Here is a 13294-nt window from a genome sequence, read left to right on the forward strand (position 1 = left end):
TAATGTAAAACTTGCTTGAACCAGGTCAAATCCACCTGTCAATGAATTCTGAAATGTTTCAAACTGATGCCATCAACACAAGTCCAAAGCCTGTTGACACGGGCCCTTATTGTGTTTCCACCATCAAATAATTACAGACAGCATTTCCAGCACCAAACTATACAGAAAAAAAAATACATCTAAGCTCAGTAAAATGGAAATGGAAGGGTTATTGCTATTTAAATAAGTCTTCCATTCAAATCTCTTGTTATCTGAATGATTGTTTTCATGGGCAATCTTTTGGCAAGATAACACCTTGAGAATCCTTTCCAGACTGCCAAGCACAGAAAAAAAGAGTGGGGCTCTGTGTTGTCAAAAACATCAGAGATGTTTTCTTTATCAATATACTGTAAACGCACCATTACAATCCCAAAATGCCAACACATATAAAATTAGCACTCTGGGTTCACACTTGTGCGATGTGGAAACCAGCATCGCATCTCACTCGCAGGCAGTTCACACTGCCCTCTGGGAATCGCTGCGGGTGTCAATGAAAAGTTAATAAAATACCCAGTGTTTACATACATCACTATTTGGGTCCCCCCTTTTTTTTTTTACTTCATGCTCATGGATTTGGGAGGCTGTCCACTGTGTACCTTGGCAGCAGAGGCAATATAGCACTGTATATGAGGATCGTATATCAGGTTACCAAGGCACATTAGGACACCAACCCCATCGATGTTTCCCTGGACACCATTGTACATGAAGAATACTAGGCGATAGCCGCTGCAAGATCCCGGATTCATTCATCATCACTATTTACATCACGCCGTTACCTTACAGCGGTAAGGTAAGGAGCCATTGCACATTAAGGTGTTTGTACACTGAAGAGGATTCACATCACTTATTCACTGAAAAACTGTATCTGCACAGATTGTCACTTTGAGCACAGCACTTTATTTATTGCACTTTATCTATCAAGTTTTTCTGGATACCTATGTGCACTGTTGGAATCTATTTCTATACTGTGTCAGCATGAGCACTTTGATCTTATTATTTTTTATGCCATTTTTTTTTTCTGTGCTAGTTGAATTCTATGCGATTATGTAGCGTTTAGTATGCAATTTAAGAAATTTTGCACATGAGATGTAAACTTTATTTATGGTAGTGAGCCATCATTCACTAGAGAGCAACACCAATTTTTATTATATATATATATATATATTATTGTTGGCACGGATTGACCAATCCGGTGTCTGCTGCAACTAGTGTTCCATTTTTTATTATTATCCAGGTAGCGTGGGAATATTCTCTTTATTTAATGTAAAGTTAATGACACCCCCAGATAGGTTCGCAGATCGCAGTGCGAACTGTCAAATAGTACAGAAATCAGATCCAATGCCAGTTTGGACCTAAAAAGGGTCCTGAACCATTTTTTGTGCGTATGTGCTGCAATTTCAGCCATACAGTTTATATGGCTGAATCCACATCGCACAGACATTGCATGTGATGTGTACAGCAATGCAGTGCAAATAACAGGCAATGTCTGATAGCACCAGTCTGAACCCAGCCTTAATCTCTAATAGTACATGTGTTTATCTGTACAAAAAAAATGAATACTCAAACATAAAACGATATTATTAAAGGGTTGGTAAAGGAAAAAATTTTTTTCCCTAAACAGCTTCCTTTACCTTAGTGCAGTCCTCCTTCACTTACCTCATCCTTCAGTTTTGCTTTTAAATGTCCTTATTTCTTCTGAGAAATGCTCACTTCCTGTTCTTCTGTCTGTACCTCGCCACCGTAATGCGAGGCTTTCTTCCTGGTGTGGAGAAAGCCTCTTGAGGGGGGGAGGGCGCGAGCAGGAGTGTCAGGACGCCCACTAACACAAAGCTCCTTTCTCTATCTGCAAAGTAGAGTGTCCTGACTTGCCTGCTTGCCCCCTCCCCCTCAAGAGGCTTTCTCCACACCAGGAAGAAAGCCTTGCATTACACTGGTGAGTTACAGACAGAAGAACAAGAAATGAGGATTTCTCAGAAGAAATAAGGACATTTCAAATAAAAATGGAAGGATGAGGTAAGTGGAGGTCTGCACTAAGGTAAAGGAAGCCATTTAGGGGGGAAAAAAATCCTTTACAACCCCTTTAAGCTCACATAAAAACGTACAAGACATATCTCTTACCTTTATAAGGAGATCTAAAGCAGCTACTTTACATTTTGCATATTTTTCCTTTGTGTAAACAACAACACACACATTCTAGAAAAGAAGATATGAGTAAAACAATGACAGATTAAAGTGGTTGTAAACCTTAGACATGACAAATAAACAATGCATATCATTCTATAGTGTATATCTGTCTCAATCCAAAGCACCCAGAAAGGACCTCTCTGCGATCTCCTTCATCTGCTATCTGCATGATTGGACACCAGACAAACTTGGGTGATGATGGCCCACCACCCCCTGAGGGAGACAGCGGATGACATAACAGCCTTCGCCATCAATGTTTTACTAGGACAGTGTGTAGAGGGGGTGTGTCCATTCCCTCCACTCAGGTTTCAGATTAAACTTCTTCTGGGCTTTATGCTGTACAACAGTGTGAGACAGATGGCTGCCCCCTGCCTGCTAGAGCTGAGAAAAAGCCTTTGATCTGTGCGTTTTAGAAGGATGCACAGGAGAGTAGGCTGCAGGGTTTGCCGTTGTTTATGGTGGCACGTGTTCATCGGGTGGAAAATAAAGTTGCACCTTTAAAATATATTCATAAGGAGCACCATAAGCAGTGGATTTTACGTACTGGGACGCAGAGTGAATTGGACTTTGCTTTGCGGTTTCATATTGAACATTTTTTTGCCGTTTCATATTGAAATTTTTAGGGATTTTTTTCACATCGCATGTAAATAATCATATACAATGTTGATATAATATTGAAAGGATACTTTTGTTTTTTTCACATTTTTATTACGAATATTTGTTTGCACAAGTTTACCCACATAGCATGTTCACTTTAAATTTTTGCACATAAACTAGTATTTACTAGGGATCTATTTATTTGCATATTTTTGCACATATATACTTTTTATAGGTTCTAATATTGAATCTAATTTGATTGGATTGGCACAGTAACACTTTGATACATGTTTTCTTTACCTCCTTTTGGAGGCACATACGGTACTGCAGCAGATCATTTATATTAAATCCTCTTTTGCGCCGGTGACGCTCACATTACACAATATGTACATTTCTGACTACCCTCATATAGATGATCAGGTTCTAAAAGAAAACATGTGAACATCTATAGTACAATAAAAAAAAAAAAAAAAAACAGAAAAGCGAACAACATTATAAATGTCACATTTCTACATATATTAGAATCTGCCTACTGGTTTTCACCAGCCACGAAAGAAAGATGGATCGTTTGGCTGTACAGCAGTCTCTGTCAGTGACCTTCCTAATGTTGGAACATGCTGGTTTTAAGAATGCTTGTTCAATTTTTAGATGGTTATTGGGGGCAATTCGATGTACATTTTCGGCCGCAGTGACATGAAAATTTGAAAGATCAGGGTGGAACATTTCTCTCAAATAACCAAATTCCTAAGAGTGAATGCTATTTTCATTCAGGAAGGTTCATTTACTCCAAAAACAAACGTTAAAAGCAAACATCATTTTGAAGTATTTTTGAACAACATTCGTCATCGAATGTACTGATGAGAATATTTGCATCAATGTTCGATTGAAAATCTACCAACATATTGCCAGCTTAAAGGCCAAGTTCACCTTTGGGGGAAAAAAAAGGATTTTTGTACTCACCGTAAAATCCATTTCTCTGAGTTCATAGACGGACACAGCATCCTTTGACCTTAGGGTTATGCTTCTTCCTACCAGGAGATTTAGGCAGAATTCTACAGCACTTAAGGTGTTAAAAACTTTCCTTCATGCCGCTCCTCCCAGGGGGCGTGGCTCCCCCAGGCATAACCCCCACTCTGCTTTAGCAGCCTCAGTTCGTAACAAGCAGTACAAACAAAGGAGGGGTGGGTGCTGTGTCCGTCTATGAACTCAGAGAAATGGATTTTACGGTGAGTACAAAAATCCTTTTTTCTCTTTCGTTCATAGACGGACACAGCATCCTTTGACCTTAGGGACGTCCCCAAGCAGTGTCAAAAAAATTCGAGGGGTGGGAAAATAACACAGCAAAAACAGGTTACACCCCAAACAAAACCGGAGTTACTCAACGGAGGAACTCCAACCTTAAACTGCCGCCTGTAACACCCTGCGGCCGAAGGAGGCATCAGAAGATGCACTCACATCCACCTTATAAAACTTTGAAAAAGTGTGGAACGACGACCAGGTCGCTGCCTTACACACCTGTAACACAGAGGCTTGGTGTCGGAAGCCCAGGAGGCCCCGATCGCCCTGGTCGAATGCGCCATGACCCGAAAGGGAGGCGCCCGCCCCTTCAGGGCGTAGGCCTGAAGCACAACCTGTCGGATCCACCTGGAAATGGTGGCCGACGAGACTGCCAGGCCCTTACTGGGACCGGACACAGACACGAACAGCGAGTCCGACTTCCGGAACGGAGCTGTCGCCGACAAGTAAACTCGAAGGGCCCGAACCACATCCAGAGAATGTAAAGAGGCCTCCTTCGGGTTCTTCGGCTGAGGACATAATGATGGAACAACAATGTCCTCGTTAATGTGAAAGGCCGAAACGACCTTCGGAAGAAAAGAGGGCTGCGGGCGCAGCACCGCCTTATCCTGATGGATGACCAAGTAGGGGGCCTTGCAATACAAGGCCGCCAGTTCAGACACTCGTCTGATAGAGGTAATAGCTACCAGAAAGACCACCTTCTGCGACAAAGTCAGCAAGGGGATCTCCCGAATGTCCTCAAAGGGGGCACGCTGAAGCGCCGAGAGGACCAAGTTCAAGTCCCAAGAAGGTAGCGGAGGGCGCACCGGGGGGGCCACATGCCGGACCCCCTGCACAAACGTGCGAACCAAAGAATTCGCTGCCAAGGGACGCTGAAAATAAACAGCCTGAGCAGAAATCTGACTCTTGATCGTGCTCAAGGCAAGAGCCTGGTCCACTCCCCGCTGTAGGAACAGCAGGATCCGGGACACCACGTAAGTACGGGGGTGCCACTTCATCTCCTCACACATAGAGATGTATGCTTTCCATGTACGATGGTAAATTTTTCGAGAAGTGGACTTCCGTGCACGCAGCATGGTAGAGATTACCGGGCCCGACAGGCCCCGGTCCTTCAGTACCTGGTTTTCAACAGCCACGCCGTTAAAGCCAGTGACCGTAAAGCAGGATGGAAGATCGGGCCCTGAGACAGGAGATCTTCCCTCAGAGGCAGACGCCAGGGGGCGTCTGTCACCAGACGTACCAGGTCCGCGTACCAAGAGCGACGCGGCCAATCCGGGGCGATCAGGATCGTTGGAATACCTTCGGCTTCCACCCTGCGCAGCAGGCGGGGTAGGAGCCTTAGAGGAGGGAAGGCGTAAATCAGGTGATATTGACCCAGGGAGCCACTGACGCGTCTGCCCACGGGTCCCTTGACCTAGCCACAAACCGTGGTACCTTCCGATTGAGACGGGACGCCAGAAGGTCCACGTCTGGAGTGCCCCATTTTTGGCACAGGATCTGAAACACCTCCGGGTGGAGAGACCACTCCCCTTGATCCAGAGTCATGCGACTTAGGAAGTCGGCTTGCCAATTCAGAACTCCCGGAATGTATACCGCCGACAGGGCCGGAACGGACCTTTCGGCCCACCGAAGTATGTGAGCGACCTCCGTCGCCGCGGCCGAGCTCCTTGTGCCGCCCTGATGATTGATGTACGCCACGGCCGTGGCGTTGTCGGACTGGATCCTGACAGGACGGCCCTGTAGCTCCAGCGACCACCTGACAAGGCACAGCTTGATCGGCAGGCGGGACTCCTCCCGAGTCCAGCGCCCCTGGGCTGACTGGGTGCCCCAGACGCCCCCCCAGCCGAAGAGGCTGGCATCCGTCGTGACCACTGTCCAGCGGCACGGAAGAAAAGACTTCCCGGACCGAAGCACCAGAGACGTCAGCCACCATGCCAGGGAAGACTTGGCCAGATGGCTCAACCGAATCTGGTGATCCAGAGAAGATGGGACCCTGTCCCATCGTGACAGAATCTCCTTCTGTAGTACCCTGGTGTGGATTGGGCATACAGAACTGCCTCGAAGGAGGCCACCATCAGACCCAGAACCCGCATGCAGAAGCGAAGAGATGACCACTTCTGGGTCAACAACTGTCTCACTGCAGATTGCAGGGTCAGCAGGTTTTGCGATGGGAGGAACACTTTTGTCTCCCCCGAATCCAAAACCAGCCCCAGGGGTTCCAGCCTCTGGGACGGAACCAACACTGATTTTCTGAGATTCAGAAACCAGCCGAACTCCTGCAGAGTCCGACACGTGATGGACACGTCCTCCTCTAACTCTGAGCCTGAAGAAGCTCTCAGGAGAAGGTCGTCCAGGTATCCCACGATAGCGATCCCTCGCTGCCGTAGCAAGGCCAGGATCGGGGCGAGCACCTTGGTGAACACCCGTGGTGCCGACGCCAGCCCGAACGGGAGGGCCACGAATTGATAGTGGTCCTCCCCGATCGCAAAGCGCAGATACCTTTGGTGGCTTGTGCAAACGGGAACATGCAGGTATGCGTCCATGATGTCTAAGGACGCCATGAAGTCCCCCTGGTGGAGGGACGCCATGATAGAACGGACCGACTCCATCCTGAATCGCTGCACCTTGACAAAGGAGTTGAGGGCCTTTAGGTCCAGGATAGGGCGAACCCCTCCCTTCTTGGGGACCACGAACAGATTGGAGTAGAACCCCCGAAACCGTTCCAGCGAGGGGACCGGCACAACCACCCCCCTGTCCAGAAGATCCTGGACAGCCCCGGACAGGGCTAGCCGACGATCCGGAGGAAGCTGGAGGTTGGATGGAAAAAAAAATCTGTTTGGGGGACAAGAAAGGAACTCTATCTTGTACCCCGAGGCGACCACCTCGCAAACCCAACGGTCGGATAGAAGAGAATTCCACCGATCCACGAAGTCGTGAAGCCGTCCCCCCACCCGAGACCCGGGCGGGGGCAGACCTTCATGCGGAAGCAGGCTTGTCCGCAGGCTTGTTCGGTTTTTTGAACCAGGGGCGCTTACGCCCGGCAGCAAGGGCTTTTGCACCTTGCGGACCTTTTCCAGCCGCGCTGGCGCACGAAAAAAACCGTTTAGGGGGTAGTAAAAGTAGGACCTTGCTTGCGGCGAGGTTCCCTACCCTTCCCCGACTGAGGGAGCAAGGTGCTCTTACCTCCAGTGGCATCCTTAATGATGTCATCCAGGGATGCCCCCAAAAGCCGTCCGCCCTTAAAGGGCAAATCTACCAAGGCCTTTTTTGAGTACTGGTCAGCCGACCAGCACTTCAGCCATATAAGGCGGCGCAGAACCACTGCGTAGACAGAAGCCCTGGAAAGCAAAGGAATCTAATCCATATCCGCCTCGCAGAGAAACTTCTGACCCTGAATCAACTGTTCAGCCAGGTCCCTAGAGGACTCGGAAGCCCCCTGGACCTCCAGGTCCTGCAGCAGGAGCTTCGCCCTTTCAGTCAGCGTCTGAGCTACCAGGGCTCCGGCCAGAGCCGGCCTTACCACCGAACCCACCACCGAGAACAGGGAGCGGGCCACGGCCTCCACTCTCCTATTAGCGGGGTCCTTGAAAGCAGGAGCCCCCTCCACAGGCAACGTAGTAGCCTTACTCAGTCTGGACACAGGAGGGTCCACCGACGGAGGAGTGACCCACTTTTTTAAAAAAGTCCTCCTCCAGGGGGTAACGGTAGCAAAGCTTTTAGGAACCGTAAAAGCCTTTTGCGGTGTATCCCATTCCTTATACAACATATTGTCTAAATAAGGAACACAGGGGAATACCTTAGCGGTACGCGGTGGTTTGCGGAATCCAAAAGGACTGACACCGCTGGTGTCTCCGCCAAATCCTCTAAATGAAGAGCCTCACGCACCGCAGTAATAAGAGCTCCAACAAATTCCTTATCAGCAGACTCCGCAGCAGAGTCATCCTCGCTGTCCATGTGGGTTAAGCCCGCATCCTCTGACATGACAGAACCAGAAGCATCAGATTCTGCGTCAGAGATATCCCCAGAAACAGCCTCCGGGGGGGGGCGCTTTTTTACCCCCCAACCGAGCACTGGCTGCTTCAAACCTGGTGAGAAAAGACTCCAGGACAGCCGACACCGATTCAACAGATGTGGCAGGGGGAGGGGCGCTTAAGGGTTAATTCCGGCATTGTAAGAAATGAGGGGCCTGATACAGGCTCCATATTGCTGTTGCCATTTCACCCCTACTGCCAAGGGCAGGAAAAAAGTCCCCCACAGGTCACCTCCCGGCCGCTAGAGCACAGTATGGGGCCCCCTGAGACTCACCACCCCCTGGTACAGCGCGGTCTGTGAAGGCAAGTGTGTGCTGAGGAGAAGCTGCAGCGCTGCGTCTGTCCCCTCAGATGATTCGCGGTCTTTTTTCCCCGCCGAAACGGCCACTAGAGGCCGAACTAGTGCTGAAAATGGCGCCGGCCACAAGAAAATGGCCGCCGAATAATACAAGCGCGGCTCCGGCAAAATGGCCGCCGTTGCGCAGTTTTAAAAAGACAGTGTACCCAAAAATGACAGTACACCAAAACAGCACACAGCACACACAAAAATGCCCAGAATGTCCACCACAGTCCCCTGCAGTGACACAGAACAGCCCCAGCCATACCCGAGTGAAAAAAAAAAAAAAAAAAAAAAAAAATATGAGCCCCAGGGAAAAAACCCCCTGCACAGCCGTCACCCAAAGGGGAAAGGAGGGAGAGGAATAAGGGAGAGAGGAAAGCAGGGGAAAACCCTCAGTCGACCTCCCAAGGGAAAACATTCCAGCCAGACCACTTACCTGAGTAAGGGGCCACTACTTACCTGTCCTGCGACTACCTGGCTGGAGGTATCCCAGACAGAACCAACGTCCGCGAACGGCATGGCTGTCAGCCAGACACACTGTGACAAGGCCATAGAGACCGGTCATATGTGTGCCCTAGAACCGAAGTTCCCCGGCCGCCCCTGGAGCAATGGGGCCTGTCGTGGACGTCCCAAAGCGGAGCTGAGGGCCGGCACACGCTCGAAGGCCGAACCTGGGGGGACTACAAGGGTCGAGGACCCAGCCTGTCACACAGTCGGCTGTTGATAGAAGAATCGCAGGATTCAAAAATAAAAATAAAATAAAAAAGCGAGGAAAAAACTCGCAAAATGCAAAAAAATTTGCAAGAAAAAACTCCAGAGTCCAGGACTCCAGAGAGAGCCTGACTCTCCTGACGGTTAGGCAGAAACAAACTGAGGCTGCTAAAGCAGAGTGGGGGTTATGCCTGGGGGAGCCACGCCCCCTGGGAGGAGCGGCATGAAGGAAAGTTTTTAACACCTTAAGTGCTGTAGAATTCTGCCTAAATCTCCTGGTAGGAAGAAGCATAACCCTAAGGTCAAAGGATGCTGTGTCCGTCTATGAACGAAAGAGAAAAATAATAAATGAAAATATTTTTACACAAAGAAAATGTGCATTTATTACTTTTTCCCCTAAGAGACTGAAGAGCATTGCACCCACAATCAGTGGATCATGGGTGCGACGTCAGGCTCTTACAGACAAGACCTACAGCTTTCTGCTCGTACCTCTGTAACCACAGGACTACAGAGGTACTACGAGGGAAGTAATCAGCACGCAGTCCATCGTCACCCATAGACTTACTATGGGGCATCCATCATCAGTTGGATTTCCTCTACACTGACGCCGGTGCTGGAAGCCAGTGAAAGGACCAGACAGGAGCGACTTCAGAATAGGTAATTATGCACATCTTTCCTTTTACAGGATATGAAGAATAGGCTTGGAATGGTAGTGGAAGTAAATTAAAAACTTAGTTAGGGTTTGATTTGCCTTCCAATTTAAGTGCTAGTTAATCTATAGCACCCATGATTGGAAATACAATGCTCCCATCTTCTAACTGGAGAGTGCCTAGTCAGCAGAACATCAGACTCGGATGATAGAAGAAGTGGAGCAAGCACCTCTGCCAGATAAAAATATTAAAAGCCGAACTCTAGCCAATATAATTTTTTTTTAAGATTTGTTAAGTGTGAAAGGTTTAGAATATCTATCCAGTTTTAACCGCTTAAGACCCGGACCATTATGCAGGTAAAGGACCTGGCCCCTTTTTGCGATTCGGCACTGCGTCACTTTAACTGACAATTGCGCGGTCGTGCGACGTAGCTCCCAAACAAAATTGGCGTCCTTTGTTTTCCCACAAATAGAGCTTTCTTTTGGTGGTATTTGATCACCTCTGCAGTTTTTATTTTTTGCGCTATAAACAAAAATACACTTTTTTTATTCCAAAAAAGATATAAAAAAAACATTTTTTTTCCTCAGTTTAAGCCGATACATATTCTTCTACATATTTTTGGTAAAAAAAAAAAAAAAAAACGCAATAAATCGTTTAACGATTGGTTTGCGCAAAATATATAGCGTTTACAAAATAGGGGTTGGTTTTATGGCATTTTTATTAATAATTTATTTTTTACTACTAATGGCGGGCATCAGCAATTTATTTTCGTGACTGCAACATTATGGCGGACACATCGGACACTTTTGACACATTTTTGAAAATGTGTAACCAATCACGAAACGCGTCAGAGGCGTGGCCACGTGATTCAACTGTCCAATTAGACGAACGGGTTCCCGGGACTCACGGCGGTAGTAAGAGAGATATCCTTCCTACCGTACAAACAGTGAGAGCCGTTCATCTTAAATTGTGACAAGTGCCACTTACCGTATTTATCGGGGTATTGCGCGCACCCCTAATGTTGACCCTAAAATCCTGTAAAAAAAAAACTTATTACATTTTACTACTTACAGTTTTTGTGTCTTGCCCGGCGGCCTCGTCCAGTCCGGCGTCCGTCTGCGGCCTCGGTGGTGTCCTCCCGGCTTCTCCCGTGCTGTCTTCATGTCGAATCCCCGCGCCGACATATAACGAGCGCAGTACATATACCGAGCGGGTATATTCGGCCACGCTCGGCTTCTCAGGCATAAACGTCACAGAACGTGACTACAAGCGAAGCCGAGCCTGGCCGAATGTACCCAAGTGTACTGCGCTCGGTATATGTCGGCGCAGACATTTAAATACGGCGCGGGATGCGGGTATCGGCGTAAATCGCGCACCCACGATTTTGCACTGAATTTCAGGGCAAAAAAGTGCACGGTATACGCCGATAAATACGGTATTTTTAATTCCTGTAGGCATATTTATTTAAGAGTGCTTTCTTATTTAATAAAATTGATTTACACTATATGGAGTTTTCCCCTTTCTACGCTTTTATGACCGCACTGCTGCATGCACGTTTCCCATGAGAGCCATCATTGTATACCTGGAACAGCTGAATGACGGTCGAGAGATCTGACCAGACCCCAGTACATTCCTGAGAGGTATCTCTTGATCAACACCCTGGATCACAGAGTACAGGTTTTCTGATGTCCTCAATCTGGTGAGTGAGTTTCTTATGGGATTATCAGCAAGTGGACAAAGTGTAATACTGCAGCTGCTGAGGATCAACATCTCTTTTTCTCTATTGGGATTGTTATATGGACTTCAGTATTCTGTAAAGAGTATGCTGGATTGTGCATCCCTGTCCATCGATAGAACTTTCCAGATACTGCATTGAGGACTTATTAGAATTGTGTGTTTTTCTCCATTCTATTATGCTTTTTCTCCACGTCTATAGTTGCTTTTATAGTAATAATAGAGGTTTCATTCAGCAGAATATGGTAACATATTATTTTTTTGGGAGTATTAAGTGCTCAATTTTAGCGCGGTTTATATTTCATTTTTTCTAATGAGACATCATTGGTAAACGAGATATATTTGATTTTACATTTTTGGGACCATTGTCATTTTCACAGCGAAAAGTGCTATAAAAAATGCACCAATTACTGTGAAAATGAAAATGGCAGTGAAGGGGTTAACCACTAGGGGGCGCTATGGGGCCAAGTGTGCCCTAAGGGAGTGATTCTTACTGTAGGGGGGCGTGGCTGGACGTGTGATGTCACTGATCGTCGTTCCATATGACAGGGAACAGATGATCAGTGACAAGCCACAGAGAAGAACGGGGAAGGTTTGTTTACACTCACCTCTCCCCGTTCTTCAGCTCCTGTGACCCGATCGCGGGACACCAGCGGCGGTCGGGTCCAGCGGGCGTGGTCACGGAGCGTCGGACCTGGTCGAACTCGTGACCCACGGCTGGGTTTTAAAGGGGACATACATGTACGCCCTTGTGCCCAGTCGTGCCATTTTGTCGACATATATCGTCGCGTGGCGGTCCTTAAGTGGTTAAATACCGCCTGTGTCCGAATGAGGAAATTTCCCCAAAAGAGAAGAAAAATCTGACAAACGTTCCCAACCATTTTCCACGCTATTAGAAAACTTGATTTATTATAGTCTGTGTCCCCATTAGCGATAGAAAAGCTAGTGATGTAGCAGTTGTTGTATGGAACCATAGAGCACAGTGGGGGGATGCACTGCAGTATGACTGAGAATATTATAAACTGATATAAGTGGGGTGGCACATGTGATGTAATAATCACGTTTTATGAATCACACCCTCGCTTAGAAAGATAGAAGTGAACCCAGCGTCCTCTAACCTGCAGAAAATGTCTCAGCAGATGACTAATATTAATATACTATGGGGTACATTACCCTATACATACTGTAGCACAACCAATCAAAAAGTGCCCATAGAACTTTCAGCAAGTTTTATCTGTATGAACATCTTCTGATATTAAAATATGTTATCTTTATCTAAAGATTGCATCTCAAACTTCACCAGGTTACCATATGCTCAGACTATCCTGAGACTCGGGTGATCACAGATCCGTGTAAGGGGCCGGTGCCGGCCCCTTACAATGTGATCAGCTGTCAGCCAATGACAGCTGATCACATGATGTAAACAAAGGATCGTAATCTTTTTTTCTCCTCACGCTGTCAGCCAGCTTGTGTACGAGAGACATTGGTCCTGAAGAGGAAGAGGCAATTCTGCCTGATCTGTGCCCACCTGCCATTACCACCTGCCAGTGCCCACAGTGCCACCTATCAATGCCCACAAGTGCGACCTATCAATGCCCACCAGTGGTGCCAATCAGTGCCACCTAGTAATGCTTCCTATCAGTGTAACCTACCAGTGCCAATCAGTGCCCATCACTGCCACCTCTTAGTGCCCACCAGTGCCACCTCTCAGT

General features: G+C 47.4%; 1 protein-coding gene across 1 annotated transcript in view; it reads right to left on the bottom strand.

Moving 5' to 3' along the window:
* The window catches only part of PRKDC (protein kinase, DNA-activated, catalytic subunit), a 677570-nt gene that overhangs the window by 634803 nt on the left and 29473 nt on the right, over nucleotides 1-13294 (bottom strand). The window contains exon 4 of the mRNA XM_040354170.1: nucleotides 2158-2232. Coding sequence (XP_040210104.1) covers nucleotides 2158-2232 — 75 coding nt within the window. The remainder of the gene's footprint in view (nucleotides 1-2157; nucleotides 2233-13294) is intronic.

The sequence above is a fragment of the Rana temporaria genome, chromosome 5 (genome assembly GCF_905171775.1).
Source record: "Rana temporaria chromosome 5, aRanTem1.1, whole genome shotgun sequence".
NCBI classification, from domain to species: Eukaryota; Metazoa; Chordata; class Amphibia; order Anura; family Ranidae; genus Rana; species Rana temporaria.